This window comes from Oryzias latipes, chromosome 1 (genome assembly GCF_002234675.1).
Source record: "Oryzias latipes chromosome 1, ASM223467v1".
In the NCBI taxonomy this organism is placed as follows: Eukaryota; Metazoa; Chordata; class Actinopteri; order Beloniformes; family Adrianichthyidae; genus Oryzias; species Oryzias latipes.
The window spans coordinates 7,339,812-7,361,484 of NC_019859.2; the positions used below are offsets into that span (position 1 = coordinate 7,339,812).

The 21,673-nt window shown below is 40.2% G+C and overlaps 1 protein-coding gene across 1 annotated transcript in view; it reads right to left on the reverse strand.

The window, feature by feature from the left end:
* The window catches only part of LOC101164279 (VPS10 domain-containing receptor SorCS3), a 262,968-nt gene that overhangs the window by 110,770 nt on the left and 130,525 nt on the right, over positions 1 to 21,673 (reverse strand). Inside the window, exon 4 of the mRNA XM_023954909.1 lies at positions 17,913 to 18,071. Within this exon, the coding sequence (XP_023810677.1) occupies positions 17,913 to 18,071 (159 nt within the window). The remainder of the gene's footprint in view (positions 1 to 17,912; positions 18,072 to 21,673) is intronic.

The following is a 21,673-nucleotide window of genomic DNA, read 5'->3' on the forward strand; positions in this document are numbered from 1 at the left end:
TGGTACCATTCCCGAGTTAAATGGACTGGGCTATACAAAAAGAACTAAACATGACCCGAAAAATATTGAATGACTAAGGTCTTAACAGAATCAAAACCAGGTAGAACAACTGTAGGTCCTCCTATTCTTTGCTTCCCCTCTCCCTCTGGCGAAGGGTTTAGTCCAGAAGAAGGTAAGTGTTTTTTCCAAGTATCAGTCCTCCTTAAGGTTTTTGCACCCAAACAGGCTTCTATTAAAGGTCAGCCACCATCAGACAAAAGAGCAGATTACAGAACAAACACACTGGAGAAAAACAACAGCAAACAAATGTTCAGACAGAATACATGACCTCCTCCTCCTTTGAGGATGACTGGACGGCATCAACACACTTCCGTACAAGGTAAAAAAATAAGCCATTGATGAAATATTTTTGATCAAACTTACCATTAACTTTTTGAGTTAATTTCATCTTCCTCAAGATACTTATAAAAAAAAGCTTCTCCAAGGTTGCAGACGTTGGTTCAAGATGTGACATGTGCACATCAGTGGACAAATTTCATATGGAAAAACCAAATAATACATTTTTTAAAATCTGTATAAAATACATTTTAAATATTTTTGACTGAACTTTGGACAGTTTTTTCAAAATGTTGATTCTTTTGGCTGCTGTGAATAAAACTCTGGCTGCATCTTTGGAGCCCACATTCAAATTTCCTGCTTATTGCTCTTGGAAAAATAATATATATATATATATATATATATATATATATATATATATATATATATATATATATATATATATATATATATATATATATTCTGACATATCCTCTCCAACCGGTTTGTTTATGGGATCATACTCGGGGCATTGCTTAGGTTGGGAAATCAGCTTTTCCTGTCACAGATGCTGAGCATAACAAATGTAAATTTATGGGTTTAGCAGCCAAAAAACTCAAACCAACATACAAACCAGGTTTGTTTTTATTTTTCATCAGTTTCCTGTTTTGAAAGTAGAGGTCTGAAAGTAGCAACAAAAACAAAAAAACAACAGGAATTTTGTGTGGTTTCACTGAGCAAAAGAACTGTACAAGTAAAAAATCCTGGGTTACAATTTTTAGACAAGAGAAGAGGATTTTTGGCTTTTATGCTAAAAACAGTAAACAAACAAAGGTTTAAAATTAACTACTTTGTAACACAATACACATTGTAATAAATATAGCAATTTTAGTTTGATAACTTGATTGCTGATTAGGGATGAGCCATACACATAGATATACAGAACAGATGATCTCTGAGTTTTTTTTTTAAAGGCAATCGTGAAACCTGAAGTGAGTCTGTCCCTCTGACCCATGTGCATTATAATCAATTGAAAACACTCTCAAAATAGACAATTGGGTAAAAATACGATCATTTTGTTTAACTATGGGTCCCCTTGCCAATCACAAAAACCCAACCCTAAGAATACTCACATTTGAGTTCTAATGACTGTTAGGGTTACGTAATTATCATTTACTTACACGCTATTGTCACCATAATATGATTGTCTCAGTTCTATCTTTCAGTTAGAAAACAATGACTTGAAAAGTGCTGACTATGCAAGATATGATGTTCCTGTACCACTTGATTGAATGACCCTCTTTATGTCATCAACCCCGGCCACCAATGAAACCAGAATGGATACAATGGGAAGGCAGAACTCCTCTTTGACAGCTTTGCGCTGTGACAGACAGGCTTCTCCTTCTGCAGAAGTGTCTAAAATTGTCTTCTCCTGTTGAAACTGCTTGTGTTGGCCCAATTTTTCTGTTGACTCGCTCACTCGAATGAGGTGATACATTGCAAGGGTAACAATTGGCTCCTCCACCTTCCCCAAGGTGATTGGATGAGTGACAAGCACTCTGCACGTGACTTCTACAATGAGCTTCCACTCACACATTGTCACTTACTGTACAGTTAAAACTATTTTGAAAAAAAATCTCAACACACATAGACCAAATAGATTTCTGTCACCAGATTGTCTCTGCTGTCCTCCACTTGTACTCCACAAGGAGGAAATAGTGGTTCCCTTCAATAAACAACACTGCTTTGGTTCTGATGTCTTGATTAAATTACTTTCATCCCCTGTACTTCATTCAGACATGCAGATGTAAAACAAAAGAACACCTTCAATAAATATGGATACTTGCTTATTGACATCCAGGACACCTTCGCTGTATGGTGGTTCAGCTTTTGCGGTCTCGCTGTTTGGCAGAATTTATGTTTTCTTGTATTTTGTTTTTTTGTTGCTTTTTTTCCCATTTTTTTAGAGTATTGTGTTTTGCATTCTGAGCTGCCATCTGTCTCAAAACTGTACGGCTATTGCTATTGCTCGCCATTTTTGTTGCACCACCAATGTTATCTTGGGTTGTGAGGGGCTCTCTCGCAGGAGAGTGAGTAAACAAAAGATGACGGAAAATGAGCTCAAGCTTAGTCCCCGCCTACAGTCCCACCCACAACTCAGAGGAGAATTTCTACGGAATTCCTGCCGCTCTGCAAACGTTATGTTCTAGAAAATGACACAGGTGTTTCGATTTGGCCTAAAAACGACATGATTAAAAGACCACTGGGAACACTTACATTTTATCAAGAGAAACTTCTTTAAAAAAAATTGTATTCCAAATTCAAAGATGTCACCTAATGCGGATTATTTTTAGAATGTAATTCCTACAATAAACAGAGAAACAGTAATGTAGTTCTTTTAATTCCACATATCCACATATGTTAATTATTTGATTTATTCAGATTTTATTATTAAATTTTTGGGTTATGGACACTGGCCTTTAATAATTTCAGTATCTCAACAAAAAACTCAGATCAAGATCAGATATTTGGTGTACATGTAAACAGGCTCAATGTAGCACCCAAAGACAATCACAAAGACTGTTTTGTTTTTTTGGTTCTATTGTATGATGAGAAATTGCACAGACGGTGGGTCCTTCAGCAGAGTTTACAGCTGAAAAGAGCCTCAGTGTTAGATTTACTCATGAATGAACTGACATTTTTGCTCATCAAACAAGCAGCTGTCGCTGCCTCGTCAGTCTGGGAGGATTGGTGCTTTTATTTACTTGAGTTTTCACTGATCGTGTTTTGTGTTCCTGTCATGTTCTGTTTTACCCCTCTGTCACCACACGCCTGGTCCATGTTTTCATTTGTTCATTTCATTTCCTTCATTTATTTCTGTTTGAGTTAATGACCCTCCGTGTGTTTAAGTTCATGGTTTTCAGGTCATCCTGGGCAGCTCTTTCTGTCAGGAGCAGGAGGAGACCGAGCTTAAAGCAGGAACTTCAAACCTGAATAATTTTAAGCCTGACAAAACTGTGAACCAGATTTTATTTTTTTATTTTTTTTAACTTGTCCTGTCCAACAGCTGGGCAGACAGATGAGAGCTGAGGGCCTCTTGTGTTGGACATATTTTAGTTTAACAATAGGGGTTATTAATCTTCATACAAACCAGAGGTATGTCTGAATAAACCCCTTTTGTAATTGAGGCCAAACTTTATTAATTTCAACCATGTTTGAAAATCTTGGGTGTTGGACCGAACGGAAAAGGAAAGAGGGGAAGAAGAGAGAGGGACGTTAGAGAGGGGGGGGGGTAGGAGGGTGATAATAGGAGGGGAGGGGGGATAAGACCATGAAGCAGCATAAAACAACAAGTTTACTGGTTGTTTATCGTTACGGTAAGGTTCAAATGTAGTACAAAAAAGGGCGGGGCCTGTCCACACACACCCAAACGTTACCAACACACCTGCTAGCCGCAAAAATGTCCACATGTCGACATGTACACAAAACAGATAGTGTTCACACGCACACCCATGCCTTAAAACCAACTAGTGTGAAATATTTCAGTCATTAAACCATGCAAACTGTTAGTGCAAAGGTGAGCTAACACCTGTGCTCAGGTGAGTGTTTATGTTCTTCTAAAATGGATGGTGGAACGTGAAAAGAAGGAGGGAGAGTGCCCAGCCATCCCCACCCCAAGACCCCAGCCGCAGCAGCAGCGGCAGCCGGAATCCCCCCAACGCCACACTGGAACAGGCAGGGAACAACCGCCCCTCGGGCGACCAAGACCGCCATCCAGGCCAGGGCCAGCAGGACCGCCGCGAGGCCCCCAGAGCCAGAGAGCAGGGAGGCACGGAGGGAGAGAGAGCGCCGCCCCAGCCCAACCAGGAGAGCAGCCCCCCCGCCGCGCCGGACGAGCCCAACGCAGGGCCCCACCGGAGAAGGACGCCCACAGCCCCCATCACCCCATCACCACCCAGGAGTTCCGGGTATCCCCCCGCCCCAACCCCAGGTACGAGCCAGGACCCCCCAAGGGAGACCCGCTCCGCACTCCAGGCAGCCACCCACCCGGCCCACGGTTGGTCCATGGAGGAGCAAGGCAGCCCCCCCCCCCCCCCCTTCCCCCGTGAACCAGATTTAAAAAAAAAAATATTGACAAAAACAAAGATAAGTTAAAAGTTAAACTTTTACTCTCGGAAAATAATCCAGCTAAGGACAGCTGTGGAGATAAAGAAATGGAAGCACCTGAGACTGTAACAAAACTCAAAACAAGATTAAAGCTACAAGTAGCATTTAGCGGGCCCGAGCACGTGCCACCGCCTGGCACGAGCGACCGCCCCGTGAGCAACGCCCTGCTCGAGCCATTCTCGTCGTTTTTTCTTGTCCATTCTGGAGCTCCAAGATAATGTTAATATGACAGCAGCCTGTGGGGGGGGGGGGGGGGGGGACTATAATCTGTTGCCTTAAAGGACAAAGACTTTTGCATATAGCATGAAAAAAATTCTTAAATCTAAGCCTCGTTTAGACCTGCTCATTTTCTCATCAAGTAGAAGAAGGTTTTTATCAGATTAAGAAACAAGCAATGATGATAATTGCTATCACTGTCCCTAAGGATGAGAACAATAGAACTCATTCAATTTCCACTACAATGTCTAGATGAGTGTCAGCTATGTCTGATAACTTGGCCAATTAGCTGGACCGGGATCTTACAACGTGCAGGTGGTTTAACGTCCAGTGTGATGAGTCTGTGGACGGCAACAGTACAGCATAGCTTTTGGTTTCCACAAGAGAAGAATTCCTGACACATCTGCCCTAACAGACAATTACAAGAGGAGTTGAAATGTATAACACGGTGAAGGAGTTTTTGTGCAGAAAAAGGTACCATTAGAAAAGCTGGTAGCCATACCTGCAGACGGGACTCCTGCTATGATTGACCGACAAACAGGTTTCATCACTCACTGTAAAGCTGACCAAGACTTTCCAAAATGTCTGCATTACTGCTGCTTCTTTCACCAGTAGGCCTTATGTGCAGAAGTGATTGGCTCTGGACATATAATGACTCCTATTGTGAAAATCATAAAAAACCTCAGCTGCAAAGCAAAACAGAACAGGATTTTTAAGGTGCTATTGGTGGAGATATCTGCTGAATATGGTGAATATGAATATGGTGAATCTGAACTTGTATTCTTGACTGACATTACTGGAAAACTAAACCACTTGATCTGCGAGCTGCAAGACATTGGCAAAACTATTTTTTTTTTGACCAGCCTGCCTGAGCCAGTGTTTTTCTTGTGGGGATCTTTTCTGCCAGGGCTTGCCAGCTTGGTCAGTGGATGTTGCTGCAGTTGTCTCCCTTGCTGGGACAGCTGGAGTTAAACACAGCAGCCTCACAGCTGTGAAGTGGACCCCGTTGCTGTCCCAGTCTGGATGGGCACTGTGGCGATGTTCCAATGGCCAGGCTGGCTCCTGGTATGAAGAGATTCCCAAGTACCATTTCCTAACCGCAGAGCCAAGGATGTGTTTACATGTTTAGGTCAAAAATGTGATGAACAGCTTCATGTTGTCTATTGATGTAAGTTTAAACCTAAACATGTTTCCCTGTTACTAATCCAGTTGATGTGGTTCTCCACCTGTGTCTAGGTGATAGAAAAGCATTTTTTTATATTTAGAGCTCCAAGCAAACAAACAGTTGTCTATATAAGAGCTTTTACAATTGTGGACTTTTAGCAGGTCTCTGAATACATGTGACCAATGTATGGTGGATTTTCACAGACTTTGTGTAAAACTGAAGGTGACAGAGACTTTGGAGAAGTGGCTACATTGCTCTGGACTTCTTTGTTTCATCCACAGAAGAGTAAAATATGTGATTGATTTTGAAAAGCTGCTGAAAAATGTATCTTTTTAAAATTGCAATTTCTAATTTGGGTTTTACATTTTGTGTTCCATTTTTTGTGATTGTATTAGAAAGATTTGTTATTTATTTGGTGTTTAAAGGTGGTACATAATGTATATACATAATCTTCTTAGAGACATTTGCTATATGTTGTGTTTGTTGTCGTTGTAGTTTAATTTCTTTGGATGTATTGAAAGGAAATGAAAAGAAGTTGCAGCATTGATTAAAAAAGCATAAAAGAGACATTTACTGTCTGATGTTACATCTGTAGGAGTGTACTGAGGCTGGGTTTTGTTTTGGAGCACATTCATATATTTTGTTTGTAAAAAAAAAAAAGATAAAATATAAAGTTAATTGTATTTTGGATGAATAAAAAAGCAATGATTAGTGCTAAGGATGTATAAAAGACAAACAAAACAAAGGAAATTGCTGTATTTTAGTGTTGAACTAGGCTTTCTAACTGTTCTACTTTCTGTCTGCCACTCCTGGCTAATTTACATGTGAGCACACAGCCGGGGGTTGGGGGGGGGGGCTAACTCCACTCCTGCAGCAGGGGAGACTGATGAAAAGCTTGAGGATGTAAGATTGAATAAATAAAATCCTAGAGTTGACCAGTTCATTTTATAAATGTAAATATTTTTTATTTTGGTGCTGATAAACTAAACAGATGTTATGATAAAAATATTTGCTTGAGTCAAAATGTCCAAAAATTTGCTTTCAGCACAATAGGGTGATTAAGGTGGTTAAATGTTTCTCGTACGTATAGTGCTGCTTTTCAAACGTGGAGCTTTGTAGGACGCATCTAATTCTGAAATCTCAGCTTCCTGAGACAAACGGCTGATTTCCTATGAAGCTTGATTATATGATCATGCTTCATGATCATTTATGAACATATATAGCTCGTCCAAAATTGTCATATCCATGGGTTCAGAATGGAAGTTTCATCAAATCTATTTAATTTCAGTGAGATCAGACAAGGAATGTGAACGTGAGAGCAACATTTGTGCATGGCGAGATACCCAACTTCGCCGCTCTGTCACGACCACACCCCCGCGTTGAAAGATTTGTTTTTCATCAGAGTAAACTTCAATGGTTTTTCAACAGGTGGACGTCATTTTGAGGTGTGTTTGCTCATCCTACTTGGAGCAGTGATGCTCCAAGTAAAACATGTCATTTCCTGTTGCCAACAGGTGGCGCTACACCTGTTTCGGATTTTTCCACTGCAGATGTGTTCAAAGTCAGACTACAATCATGCACAACAAATTTGGATCAGATTAGATTATTTATGGCTGAGTAATGGCCATTTTTCTTTTCATGGCGTGATTTCGAAACGACCTCAAATTTTGACGCGCCGCCACGGTCACAAACAACCGTAAAAACTTAAAAGCTTCGCAATTTAAGATCGGACATGTGTTTAGTTTACAAAACCAAAGTTTGGAGTCATTGTTCAAAAATCTCTAGGAGGAGTTCGTTCTAGAGCGAGGCCTGCAAATGACCAAAATACAGCAAAAATGACATATTGACACCAATATAGCAGACTTCCTGTGCGACTGACAGCTTGGTCCCAAGAGACTTTTTTGTAGGTTTCTATCTGATGAACATGTCCTGTAAAAATCAAGCTTGTATGTTAAAGAACATGGCGGGGCTCTCAAAAACAAACATGGTAGGTGGCGCTATTGAGCCGTTTTTTGTTCACCCATGCAAGTGCTGTGTATCTAAGTTGGAGATATGTAAGAGGCCTCTCATTCTGAAATCTCAGCCTCGTGATACAAACGGCTGATTTTTTATGAATTTTTAATTATCTGACTGCAACGCAATCAACCACTTCCTGTTTGGTGGTGGCTTGCGCAGGCACCGTCAGGTGTACACCCATGAAACTTTAGACGATGAGAGAAGACCCTTATGAGTATCTCCTGTTGTAATTTTATGAATGTCGGACAAAGCACAGAGAAAAGATAGGTCAGAATGTGACATAAAATGTATTTGTCAATATCTAGGTGGCGCTATGGAGCTCGTCCAAGATTGTCATATCCATTGGTTCAGAATGGAAGCCTCATCACCTCTATTGAATTTCAGTGAGATTGGACAAGGAATGTGCACGTGAGAGCAACTTTTGTGTGCATGGCGAGACGCCCAACTTCGCCGCTCTGTCACGACCACACCCCCGCATTGAAAGTTATGGCTTTTTATCAGAGTAAACATCAATGGCTTTTCAACAGGTGGACATCATTTTGAGGTGTGTCGGCTCATCCTACTTGGAGCAGTGATGCTCCAAGTAAAACATGTCATTTCCTGTTGCCAACAGGTGGCGCTACACCTGTTTCGGATTTTTCCACTGCAGATGTGTTCAAAGTCAGACTACAATCATGCACAACAAATTTGGATCAGATTAGATTATTTATGGCTGAGTAATGGCCATTTTTCTTTTCATGGCGTGATTTCGAAACGACCTCAAATTTTGACGCGCCGCCACGGTCACAAACAACCGTAAAAACTTAAAAGCTTCGCAATTTAACATCGGACATGTGTTTAGTTTACAAAACCAAAGTTTGGAGTCATTATTCACAAATCTCTAGGAGGAGTTCGTTCTAGAGCGAGGCCTGCAAATGTCCAAAATGGAGCAAAAATGACATATTGACCTCAATATATCAGACTTCCTGTGCGAGTGACAGGTGGGTCCTTTCAGACTTTTTTGTAGGTCTCCATCTGAAGAACATGCCCTGTAAAAATCAAGCTTGTACGTTAAAGCGTATGCGGGGCGTCGGGACAAAAGTCACTGTAGGTGGCGCTATCGAGCCGTTTTTCTGCGCCCATGCCAATCTCCTATAAAATACGAAATTTTTCGCGACTCCTGATGTGTGTGCCAAATTTGGTGAGTTTTGGGGTATGTTAAAGGCCTCAAAAAGGCGACTCTTCCGGTAGAATAATAATAATAATAATAATTAAAGCTACAAGTAGCATTTAGCGGGCCCGAGCACGTGCCACCGCCTGGCACGAGCGACCGCCCCGTGAGCAACGCCCTGCTCGAGCCATTCTCGTCGTTTTTTCTTGTCCATTCTGGAGCTCCAAGCTAATGTTAATATGACAGCAGCCTGTGGGGGGGGGGGGGGGGGGGGGACTATAATCTGTTGCCTTAAGGGACAAAGACTTATGCATATAGCATTAAAAAAAAATTCTTAAATCTAAGCCTCGTTTAGACCTGCTCATTTTCTCATCAAGTAGAAGAAGGTTTTTATCAGATTAAGAAACAAGCAATGATGATAATTGCTATCACTGTCCCTAAGGATGAGAACAATAGAACTCATTCAATTTTCACTACAATGTCTAGATGAGTGTCAGCTATGTCTGATAACTTGGCGAATTAGCTGGACCGGGATCTTACAAAGTGCAGGTGGTTTAACGTCCAGTGTGATGAGTCTGTGGACGGCAACAGTACAGCATAGCTTTTGGTTTCCACAAGAGAAGAATTCCTGACACATCTGCCCTAACAGACAACAACAAGAGGAGTTGAAATGTATAACACGGTGAAGGAGTTTTTGTGCAGAAAAAGGTACCATTAGAAAAGCTGGTAGCCATACCTGCAGACGGGGCTCCTGCTATGATTGACCGACAAACAGGTTTCATCACTCACTGTAAAGCTGACCAAGACTTTCCAAAATGTCTGCATTACTGCTGCTTCTTTCACCAGTAGGCCTTATGTGCAGAAGTGATTGGCTCTGGACATATAATGACTCCTATTGTGAAAATCATAAAAAACCTCAGCTGCAAAGCAAAACAGAACAGGATTTTTAAGGTGCTATTGGTGGAGATATCTGCTGAATATGGTGAATATGAATATGGTGAATCTGAACTTGTATTCTTGACTGACATTACTGGAAAACTAAACCACTTGATCTGCGAGCTGCAAGACATTGGCAAAACTATATTTTTTTATTGACCAGCCTGCCTGAGCCAGTGTTTTTCTTGTGGGGATCTTTTCTGCCAGGGCTTGCCAGCTTGGTCAGTGGATGTTGCTGCAGTTGTCTCCCTTGCTGGGACAGCTGGAGTTAAACACAGCAGCCTCACGGCTGTGAAGTGGACCCCGTTGCTGTCCCAGTCTGGATGGGCACTGTGGTGATGTTCCAATGTTCAGGCTGGCTCCTGGTATGAAGAGATTCCCAAATACCATTTCCTAACCGCAGAGCCAAGGATGTGTTTACATGTTTAGGTCAAAAATGTGATGAACAGCTTCATGTTGTCTATTGATGTAAGTTTAAACCTAAACATGTTTCCCTGTTACTAATCCAGTTGATATGGTTCTCCATCTGTGTCTAGGTGATAGAAAAGCATTTTTTTATATTTAGAGCTCCAAGCAAACAAACAGTTGTCTATATAAGAGCTTTTACAATTGTGGACTTTTAGCAGGTCTCTGAATACATGTGACCAATGTATGGTGGATTTTCACAGACTTTGTTTAAAACTGAAGGTGACAGAGACTTTGGAGAAGTGGCTACATTGCTCTGGACTTCTTTGTTTCATCCACAGAAGAGTAAAATATGTGATTGATTTTGAAAAGCTGCTGAAAAATGTATCTTTTTAAAATTGCAATTTCTAATTTGGGTTTTACATTTTGTGTTCCATTTTTTGTGATTGTATTAGAAAGATTTGTTATTTATTTGGTGTTTAAAGGTGGTACATATTGTATATACACAATCTTCTTAGAGACATTTGCTATATGTTGTGATGTTGTCGTTGTAGTTTAATTTTATTGGATGTATTGAAAGGAAATGAAAAGAAGTTGCAGCATTGATTAAAAAAGCATAAAAGAGACATTTACTGTCTGATGTTACATCTGTAGGAGTGTACTGAGGCTGGGTTTTGTTTTGGAGCACATTCATATATTTTGTTTGTAAAAAAAAAAAAGATAAAATATAAAGTTAATTGTATTTTGGATGAATAAAAAAGCAATGATTAGTGCTAAGGATGTATAAAAGACAAACAAAACAAAGGAAATTGCTGTAATTTAGTGTTGAACTAGGCTTTCTAACTGTTCTACTTTCTGTCTGCCACTCCTGGCTAATTTACATGTGAGCACACAGCCGGGGGTTGGGGGGGGGGGGGCTAACTCCACTCCTGCAGCAGGGGAGACTGATGAAAAGCTTGAGGATGTAAGATTGAATAAATAAAATCCTAGAGTTGACCAGTTCATTTTATAAATGTAAATATTTTTTATTTTGGTGCTGATAAACTAAACAGAAGTTATGATAAAAATATTTGCTTGAGTCAAAATGTCCAAAAATTTGCTTTCAGCACAATAGGGTGATTAAGGTGGTTAAATGTTTCTCGTACGTATAGTGCTGCTTTTCAAACATGGAGCTTTGTAGGACGCATCTAATTCTGAAATCTCAGCTTCCTGAGACAAACGGCTGATTTCCTATGAAGCTTGATTATATGATCATGCTTCATGATCATTTATGAACATATATAGCTCGTCCAAAATTGTCATATCCATGGGTTCAGAATGGAAGTTTCATCAAATCTATTTAATTTCAGTGAGATCAGACAAGGAATGTGAACGTGAGAGCAACATTTGTGCATGGCGAGATACCCAACTTCGCCGCTCTGTCACGACCACACCCCCGCGTTGAAAGATTTGTTTTTCATCAGAGTAAACTTCAATGGTTTTTCAACAGGTGGACGTCATTTTGAGGTGTGTCGGCTCATCCTACTTGGAGCAGTGATGCTCCAAGTAAAACATGTCATTTCCTGTTGCCAACAGGTGGCGCTACACCTGTTTCGGATTTTTCCACTGCAGATGTGTTCAAAGTCAGACTACAATCATGCACAACAAATTTGGATCAGATTAGATTATTTATGGCTGAGTAATGGCCATTTTTCTTTTCATGGCGTGATTTCGAAACGACCTCAAATTTTGACGCGCCGCCACGGTCACAAACAACCGTAAAAACTTAAAAGCTTCGCAATTTAAGATCGGACATGTGTTTACTTTACAAAACCAAAGTTTGGAGTCATTGTTCAAAAATCTCTAGGAGGAGTTCGTTCTAGAACGAGGCCTGCAAAGGACCAAAATAGAGCAAAACTGACATATTGACACCAATATAGCAGACTTCCTGTGCGACTGACAGCTTGGTCCCAAGAGACTTTTTTGTAGGTTTCTATCTGATGAACATGTCCTGTAAAAATCAAGCTTGTATGTTAAAGAACATGGTGGGGCTCTCAAAAACAAACATGGTAGGTGGCGCTATTGAGCCGTTTTTTGTTCACCCATGCAAGTGCTGTGTATCTAAGTTGGAGATATGTAAGAGGCCTCTCATTCTGAAATCTCAGCCTCGTGATACAAACGGCTGATTTTTTATGAATTTTTAATTATCTGACTGCAACGCAATCAACCACTTCCTGTTTGGCACTGGCTTGCGCAGGCACCGTCAGGTGTACAACCATGAAACTTTAGACGATGAGAGAAGACCCTTATGAGTATCTCCTGTTGTAATTTTATGAATGTCGGACAAAGCACAGAGAAAAGATAGGTCAGAATGTGACATAAAATGTATTTGTCAATATCTAGGTGGCGCTATGGAGCTCGTCCAAGATTGTCATATCCATTGGTTCAGAATGGAAGCCTCATCACCTCTATTGAATTTCAGTGAGATTGGACAAGGAATGTGCACGTGAGAGCAACTTTTGTGTGCATGGCGAGACGCCCAACTTCGCCGCTCTGTCACGACCACACCCCCGCATTGAAAGTTATGGCTTTTTATCAGAGTAAACATCAATGGCTTTTCAACAGGTGGACATCATTTTGAGGTGTGTCGGCTCATCCTACTTGGAGCAGTGATGCTCCAAGTAAAACATGTCATTTCCTTTTACCAGCAGGTGGCGCTACACCTGTTCTGGATTTTTCCACTTCTGATGTGTTCAGAGTCAGACTACAATCATGCATATCAATTTTGGATCAGATTGGATTTTGCATGGCTGAGTAATGGCCATTTTTCTTTTCATGGCGTGTTTTCAAAATTACCTCCATTTTCGACGCGCCGCCACGGTCACAAACATCCGTAAAAACTTAAAAGCTTCGCAATTTAACATCGGACATGTGTTTAGTTTACAAAACCAAAGTTTGGAGTCATTATTCACAAATCTCTAGGAGGAGTTCGTTCTAGAGCGAGGCCTGCAAATGTCCAAAATGGAGCAAAAATGACATATTGACCTCAATATATCAGACTTCCTGTGCGAGTGACAGGTGGGTCCTTTCAGACTTTTTTGTAGGTCTCCATCTGAAGAACATGCCCTGTAAAAATCAAGCTTGTACGTTAAAGCGTATGCGGGGCGTCGGGACAAAAGTCACTGTAGGTGGCGCTATCGAGCCGTTTTTCTGCGCCCATGCCAATCTCCTATAAAATACGAAATTTTTCGCGACTCCTGATGTGTGTGCCAAATTTGGTGAGTTTTGGGGTATGTTAAAGGCCTCAAAAAGGCGACTCTTCCGGTAGAATAATAATAATAATAATAATAATAATAAACATTCGAATTACAATAGGGTCCTTGCACTCCGTGCTCGGGCCCTAAAAAGGGGACATGACAATAACCAGAGAAAACAGAACCAAAAAAAGCAAAGAAAACAAAACTAAAGGGAGACATCCTCACTCAAGTGGTCAACAGTCAGAATAAAGCCAATAGCAACACATAGATGAGCAGAAAAACAGAGTCTCTGCTCTACAGGGTGACAATGATTATTTTTTTGAGGAAAAACGTGTGATGCTTGTGAGAAATCCCAGTAACCAGCAGCAGACAGCACACAAACTTCTTTTTTTTTTTTTTTAAATCTTCACAACCTTCCGAACCCCTTTCGAGGTCACCGGGTTCCAGGAGCTAACCCAGCTACTACCAGGCGAAGGTAGGGTAGCCGAACACCCCGAACAGGTTGCCAGCCTTGCAAGATTTGAAATAAAGTTCTTTAACACCAGCGGCAGCTAAATAACACATGCTCTCAGACAGAAACTCTTTGACTATCTACACAATCAGTACAAATTTAACAGATTCTGATGCAGAGAAAAGCGGCTACTAACGTATACTAATGTAAAATGTTGCATAACGGTCCAAAGCCACTTTTTTCTGCATTAGATGAAGCTTATTTACCATATTTGTGTAAACGTGTCACTGCTGGGCTGTAATTCTCCCATAACCCTAACTATTAAAGACAAAATGAGGAAAAAAACATCAGGACATTTTTTTAATAATATATTTGAAAATTATGGTGGAAATTAAGTATTTGGTCAATAACGAAAGCTCAACTTAATTTCTTTTATTGTAGTTATTTTATGTCAAAATTGTAGTGAAGAAAATATCGTAATCAAGTTTTTAACTGGTACATTATTCCTTTTTTACCATGTGTGAACATGTTTTGAGTGAAGATGTTTGGCTCCAACTGAAGTGTCTTTGTTCTCCTCGGCAAGAGAAAATAAATTAACTCTGCTTCATGCTGCGAGAAGCTTTTCAAAGCTTAGCTCTTTTACTGGATTGATGGAGCCTCCCCTGTTCACCAATCACGGCCCTCGTGCACCGGGACCCCCTCCTGCAGTGCTGGCTCTCAGATCAGTGTCACTGACCTTAATGGTTTGCAGCGTCCAATCTCAGAGCTCTGCGTGAGAAGGAGGTGCAGAGCTTCAAACTGTGTGACAAAGAGCAGTGAAGATGAAACCCTGATAAAGAATAGAGACTCAGTCACCTTTGGGCAGCAGCAGCTCTTTCACTTTTGTGGCACTTTAGTTCAAAAAGTGGAAAAAATGAGCTGCAAAACAAAACTTTGAGCCTTAATCATGAACGTTATTTCAAAGGGAACCTTTATGAAATGCAAAAAAAGAAAACTGGCAGTAGTCCAAGTGAAACAAGATCAGACTCTTGATACGCAACACTGCTCTCTTAGTTTTAGAAGTGCCTTCCTCGAAGCTGAATCCGTGAATGTCTTGCAGCAGAAAACAGCAAAACAATGGTTGGTTTGTGATGCAAGCCTAACATTTTCAAACATACAGTAATTTATCTGATCTGCTGTGTCAAAAATGTTATTAACCACAAAGAGGAAAGATATAGAACTATTTTCCAAAGTCTCTACTAATCAAAATTGCATTACCAAAGTCAGTGTTTGGAAAATAATATTTTTTTCTAGATGCCGTAAAGAAATCTCAACTATGTTTTTGAAGTAAATGCTAAAAGTCTGGCTTTTCTACAAATACTAGTGCTGACAGAACAGGGGAACTAAAAGCACATCCATCTTATTTATTGTTGAAAATAAAGCTTTTCTGGTGCCTTCATCGGCTGCTTTCTTTGTTAGAGCCATGCTGAAGGGCTTTCATTGCATTATGTTTTGTTTTAGCTATTTTACTGCAAAAAAACATTTCTTTCCATATAAAATTTGGTCAGTTCGTTTCTATGACATTGCACTTTTTCAGCTAAAAAATGTTTTTCTGAGTATTTATTTCTTTACAAGGTCCAAACTTTAGTGTTCAGCACAAACATTTGTTTAAGCCAGTTAACTGCATCAAATGCAAAGTCAAAATTCTCCAAAGCTTCTTTTCCAATGACTATAGCCTTTTAAGGATACCACCATGTGTTTTTGAAAAATAGATCATTTGGGGAGCATCTCCTCTGCTGTGGTAGCTGACGACAAGAAATGACGCATTCACACATGACGCTCTGTGCTGTACTCTACTACATTTGATATTGTCATGTCTTGTCATTCTTATGTTTTGTCCTGAGTTGTGCACTTCTGGTCTACGTCTGTCACCTGTGTTGTCTCGTGTTGCACTTCCTGTTTTATTTTGAAACCCTAACTCTCCTCTCGTGACTGTGTAATTTTCCCTGATTGTTTCCACCTGTGTTCCCCTTCCTCATGTCTTAAACAGTCTGAGTCTCCCTTTGTCCTGTGCCAGTTTGTTGGTTATTTCTAGAGCCATAGCGGAAGCTTGTTCAATAAATTAAAAACCACTGAAATCTCTGCATCTGAGTCCAGCCCTGTGATCATTCTTGACAGATCCTAAAATATGGTTTGTTCGCCCTGTGGGCAAGACGTTCCAGTGCTTCAGTGAATGAATACAGCTTTTTTTGCCAGATGCAGCATCAACAAAAGGGCAACAATACCATGATGAAAAGAACATTTTGACACACCAAAAGGTACTCGTAGTATACAAAGTAGTACCTTGCAAAAATGCAAGACAAATCAATCAAATATAACAAAGAAGATGCAGGTAGAATCAAATACAATGGTTGAGTTTGGGGCATTTTATTGGGCATATCCAGCTTTGTTCATAGAAGGTAGTTCAGCTTCAAAGTTTTAGCAGACAATGCTTCAGTAAATTCTGATGGAGGGAAGATGGGTAAACATGCCAGAGCAAAAATCAACAAAAATATTCACACTGCACCCTAGTGTTTGGGGGGGTCATCATGGATGGGCTGGAACAGATGAACAATCACTATCTAGCAGACTCATGTGAATTTCTTTGTTGAACAATTCAATTTTGCATCATTATGGCACAAAGTACCACATCTGAATCCAACTCAGAAAAGAACTAACTAGATGATATGTTTAATGCTTTCTACAGGTATTCAAAAATGTTTGACAAAAAGAAAGCTGCAACAGCAGCAGCTGAGCCCAAACGTCCTGCCAGAGCAGACCAACCGGCAAAACAGAACCAGAATTAAAACTCCTGATTTAAGAAAATTTACTTTTTATGAAAACTGAACCCAGTGAGTATGATGTCACCAATAGAAAATCACTCCCTTCCAGCTCCAACAAAATTAAGTCAATTCAGTGGCCATATTGGAACCAGAAATTCACAGTAAGCAGTGATTGGTCCGGGTCTGTCTGAGTCAACATTTCTGTGGCAACCACTCTCTTTAATCAGGAGTGAGCTTGTTGGAAGCCCAGACCCCTAACACTTGAAAGTAGGCTCGGGAGATTCTGTCTAACGTGTCAAACATTCGAGGTGAGGCCATATGCTGATACTGAACCATCTGATAGCCAGTTTGTAACTTGAACAATGGAAAAAAAAATATGTGTAAAAAATTGGATTATTAAGAACATGTTAAAAAGATATTGGAGCAAGAATGTTCATTCTGACAAATAGAATGACTGAGTAAAAGCTGTTTATTTCTCAAAAGTAGTCTGTGGGATAATAGCTTCATGTAACCAGGGGGCACTTCCTGTTTGCAACGCCAGGGGGGAGGGGTCACTCAGTCTAGTTCTCATTTAGAGTCAATGTTTAAGGCGCATTTCTTCTTAACCGTTGTGCTTTCTTAGATGACCCCATCCTTACATTTACGTGTTCTCCCCTACCATGACAAAGGTGGATGAAGGTGGAAAGATTTCATGAAATCCATGGACACCAGTGAAGATGACAAATCATTGTAGTGGGTCTAGATGACCCAACTCCCAACGTTAAAGTGCCCAGGATAGCACAAGGGTTAAAGTAAACGCATGAAAATAGTGTTTAAGTGTTTTACAGAAGCTTTAGAAGTGCAGAGAGGCTCAGGTGAGTGTGACTCCTTCCCCCCTCCAACAATTGTGCAGTCTGGTGGCTGTATACCAAAAAGTGAGGCTTAATATTTCATAATTTCACATAAACATAAGAATTTGCCTTATTTATTCTGATACACATACAGCAGATGAAGCTACAGATTTCAGTGAACGTGTGGTGTTGAAGACAGATGACAGGAATGAACTCGGTCTCACCTTCTGGTCATGGCTGTAAGCCAAAGCCCAGTCTTCCTCTGTGTGGTGGAATAAAAGGCTTAGAATGAAGAAAGAGAGGCGGTACTTCTGGAAGCTGGCTCCCTCATCGGTGCTGATGAGGACGCTGCTCTCAAACTCCGGATCGGTCAACACCATAATCTGAGGAAAGAAGGTTTACAAACACAAATCTGAGCCTTCACCGTGTCCCAGATCTTATCAGTCTCACTCAACCACAGTGAAACTTTAAATTCAGATTGAGGAGCTCCACAGCAGAACAAGTCGTAATTTCATGCTTGGATTATTTCTGTTAGAGCCGTCACAGTTATTACAGAATTCAATAAAAGGATGAATTTCACAATGCAAATTTCTTTCAGCTAATGACATCTGGAGCCTTTGTGGAGACAGATAAAATACTTGAAGGAAGTTTGGCTGAACAAAAAAAGGTATTTTAAGCTTATGTGATACACTTTTAGCAAATGTTTTAAGATATAATCTCTCATATTTAATTGTATTTTGAAACACAGTGTTAAACGTATCAAATGAGCTTTGTTTTATTCAAGTCTTCTTAAATTGACATCATGCTCTTCTAAACCAATCGATAGATTGTTGTCGTTTGGCTCCTTGCATAAACACAGGCTGTGGCAACATTGGCACACTAGTCTTTTTAGGGATTTTTTGATTTTACAACAGAAAAGTGATAATAGACTCACGCTCAACCTTTCTACATGCATACCTAATATCCTACCCAGATCTTGATGTTACCTGTTTTATTTTCCAAGTGACGTGTGCACAAACTAATCTAAAGCCTTTTATTCAATTAATGCAAATATCCAATGCTGAGTTACTGATTAACACAATGTTTTAAACAATTCCTGCAGCTCTTCAGGAATGTCCTAGATATTTTATTTTTTGGGTAAAACTATAATCACAATTAAAAGACCACTGGGAAATCTCTAAAATAGATCAGAGATGATCAGAATACATCTTTATATATTTATTTAAAAAAAATTCTGATTAAGGGGAAATCTGTACCATGCCCAGTCACACCTGTTTGTTAGACTACTGTGATGACTCCCTTCTAGGCTCAGGCACACCTAAGTGAATGGTGGAAATGGACCAGAGCACCTGTTGGTAGACCCATTTTGCAAATCTGGTGAGGTAACTAGCTTTCCCTGCATGTGAAACGCTCACAACCTCAACAAAACAGCAAATCATGCTGAAATGTACAAGACAGCCCATGTTCAAAGTATGCTAAAGCCATTTTGGGTGTTTAAATACTTCTTTCTACAAGTCCATTGGGAGAGATCATATACTTCCACCAACTGTGAGGAGTATGTGAAGCAGTGGCGTTAGTACCCAGGTCCAAATCGATGTGAAGTTTTGTTAATTTGTCAAATTCTTCAAAGTCATTCGATTTCGGCCTTTCACGGTCATGATTTACTTTGAGTTCTCCCATCAGCTGTTTCAGCTCTCCACTGATATAAAAGCGGTGTGAAGTGGTTTCTTCTAACTGCTGTTTGTAATTACAGCTGGAAACCGGTTTAATAAAGCGACAAGAGTGCAAAAGCAATAAAACAAAGAGCTTAAGGCTCCGGAATTGTCTGACGGAGAGACAGAGCCGGGTGATCAAACTCAGTGGGTTTGTTAAAACCTTTAAGCTCGTAGTTTCAGTCATCATTAAGATGGACGGCTGAATGTTTATCTGTCAGGACTGAGTCTTCTGCGGGTTCAAACTCGGCTCCTGAGCCTCCAGCATGACCGTACAGCGGAACGGCGGGTAACAAATTTGCTCACCGACGGAATGGCTGTTTTCTCTCGTCAATTTTATTTGAATTGGAAAAAACAGCAGCGCATTTGTCACTGACAGAAAGGCCAGCCTTCTTTTCTCAGCTTTAACCAGGAACTCTCCCTGGTGGTGATTTAGATAAATTGTTTTTCATTAAGTACCAATAAACAGGCAACACTTTCTCAATCTGGCTTTCTCATTGGCCTGGGCTGGCCGATCTTTCCATCCATTACCTGCAACGGTGTAATGGCAGCGCCTCCTGATATCTGCAGGGGTCTTAGGGGGTTGTCAAGTGTAATTTAAAGTTTTTAAACAGTAATCATACTCCATCATTTTGCTGTGAGACTGCTTCATTCCCTCAGTCAGGACTTCAGAAATTTTTCCTGCTTTCTGTTGAAGCTTTAAAATGAGTGAGGAATGTAACGTCCTTTCAAATTCAGTACATTTATCACTTTTTTCCCACAAATTGCCTCTTTTTCCACAAAGACTAGGTTCTGGAGAAAATACTGTTTTGTTACCACTTTGTAGCTTGTTGCAGTTTTTATTAGGATAGAGTGGTGCACTGCCTAAAGTCTTCGAACCTGTAACTTTGAACAATTTGAGGCTTCTTTTGGAGAGTTTGTTGTTTTGGGAGCTGAAAAAGAAAAAAACTCACAAATAGGTGCAAAAAACGACATAAACCGAGTGAGAGAAGATCTATTCAACAAAATAGACTGCAAGCTCCAGAATGGTGGTACCACTTGCAAACTGTAAACTGCAGTTTCCTTAGTTTTACATTTCCCTAATGTTAATTGACCTATTTTTATTCTCTGCATAAGCAACCTTGGATTTACACATTGATGTACGTTGTTGGTTTTTCAATGATAATCAGTTTGAGTGAATGAGTGAATCAGTATACCAGTATTTTTTGGTCCATAATTCCTTCCTTTTTTTTTCTAATTTGAAGATACAACACCAACTCTCCAAGGGATTTTCTAAATTCAGTAGTACCTAATTGCATAATAAACAAAGGAAAACTTCTACTTAAAAGCTGTTGTTAATGTCCTTTCAGATTTTAACTGTAGAGAAATGGCATTCACTTCTAGAAATGAAAGGACAATTCCTGTTTTTTTTGGACTATATATCACTCCAGAGTATAAGTCCCAGCAGCCAAATCAAACATGACAAAGAAGTTTCAACAAGAAAATTTCAACAAGAAATGACTTTAAAGGTAAATTGATTAAAGTATTTGATGAATGAATGCATGTTATAAGAAAATGCAATTTTCAATACTGATCAGTTGTTTTTCTTTCTTTTTTTCAAATTCAGCCCTACTCTTCGTCAAACTCGGAAATAGGGCTGGAAAATACAAATCTCTTCAGGATTTTAGCAAAAGCAAAATATGTGGATACATTTAAAATCAGGAACCTCCATCACTGCCAAACCAGGAAAGATAAGTTATTCTTTTCCCAAAATCAAAGTGACTTGGAGTGTTATCAAAGTCTGATTAAGATTTCCCTCACAGCATCCACTCAGGAGGCTAACAATGCTCAATCGATAAAGGTTGGAGGGGCAACCTTTGTGTTTTATCAGCCCGACGGTGAGCTGTGCATCGGCTGCAGCTCTAAGATAGAGCTGGGTAGTTGTTGGATCATGAGGTAAATGGAGGTATGGATCCAAGCAAGAGAGAAAAAAAGACACCCAGCAGCAAATGAATCACGCCAGATCAATTGAGCTTAGTCTGTCTCAGACGAGAGGTTTAAAAACAGAGTTGTCGCCGCAGTGTGCTCATTAAACATGGATCAGTGCTTAATCACCCACATTTAGCTATCATGTTTTCACAGTGGCACTTCCTCCTCGGCATCTTAACTGAGCATGTCTTTAATTTTTAAACCTAGAACGACTTTCTCATCAAAGACGGAGGGTCGGCATAGAGAGAACAGAGCCGGGAGGATGCGTGCGCTTCCAGAGGCCCTGTGCGAAATGTCATTACTGC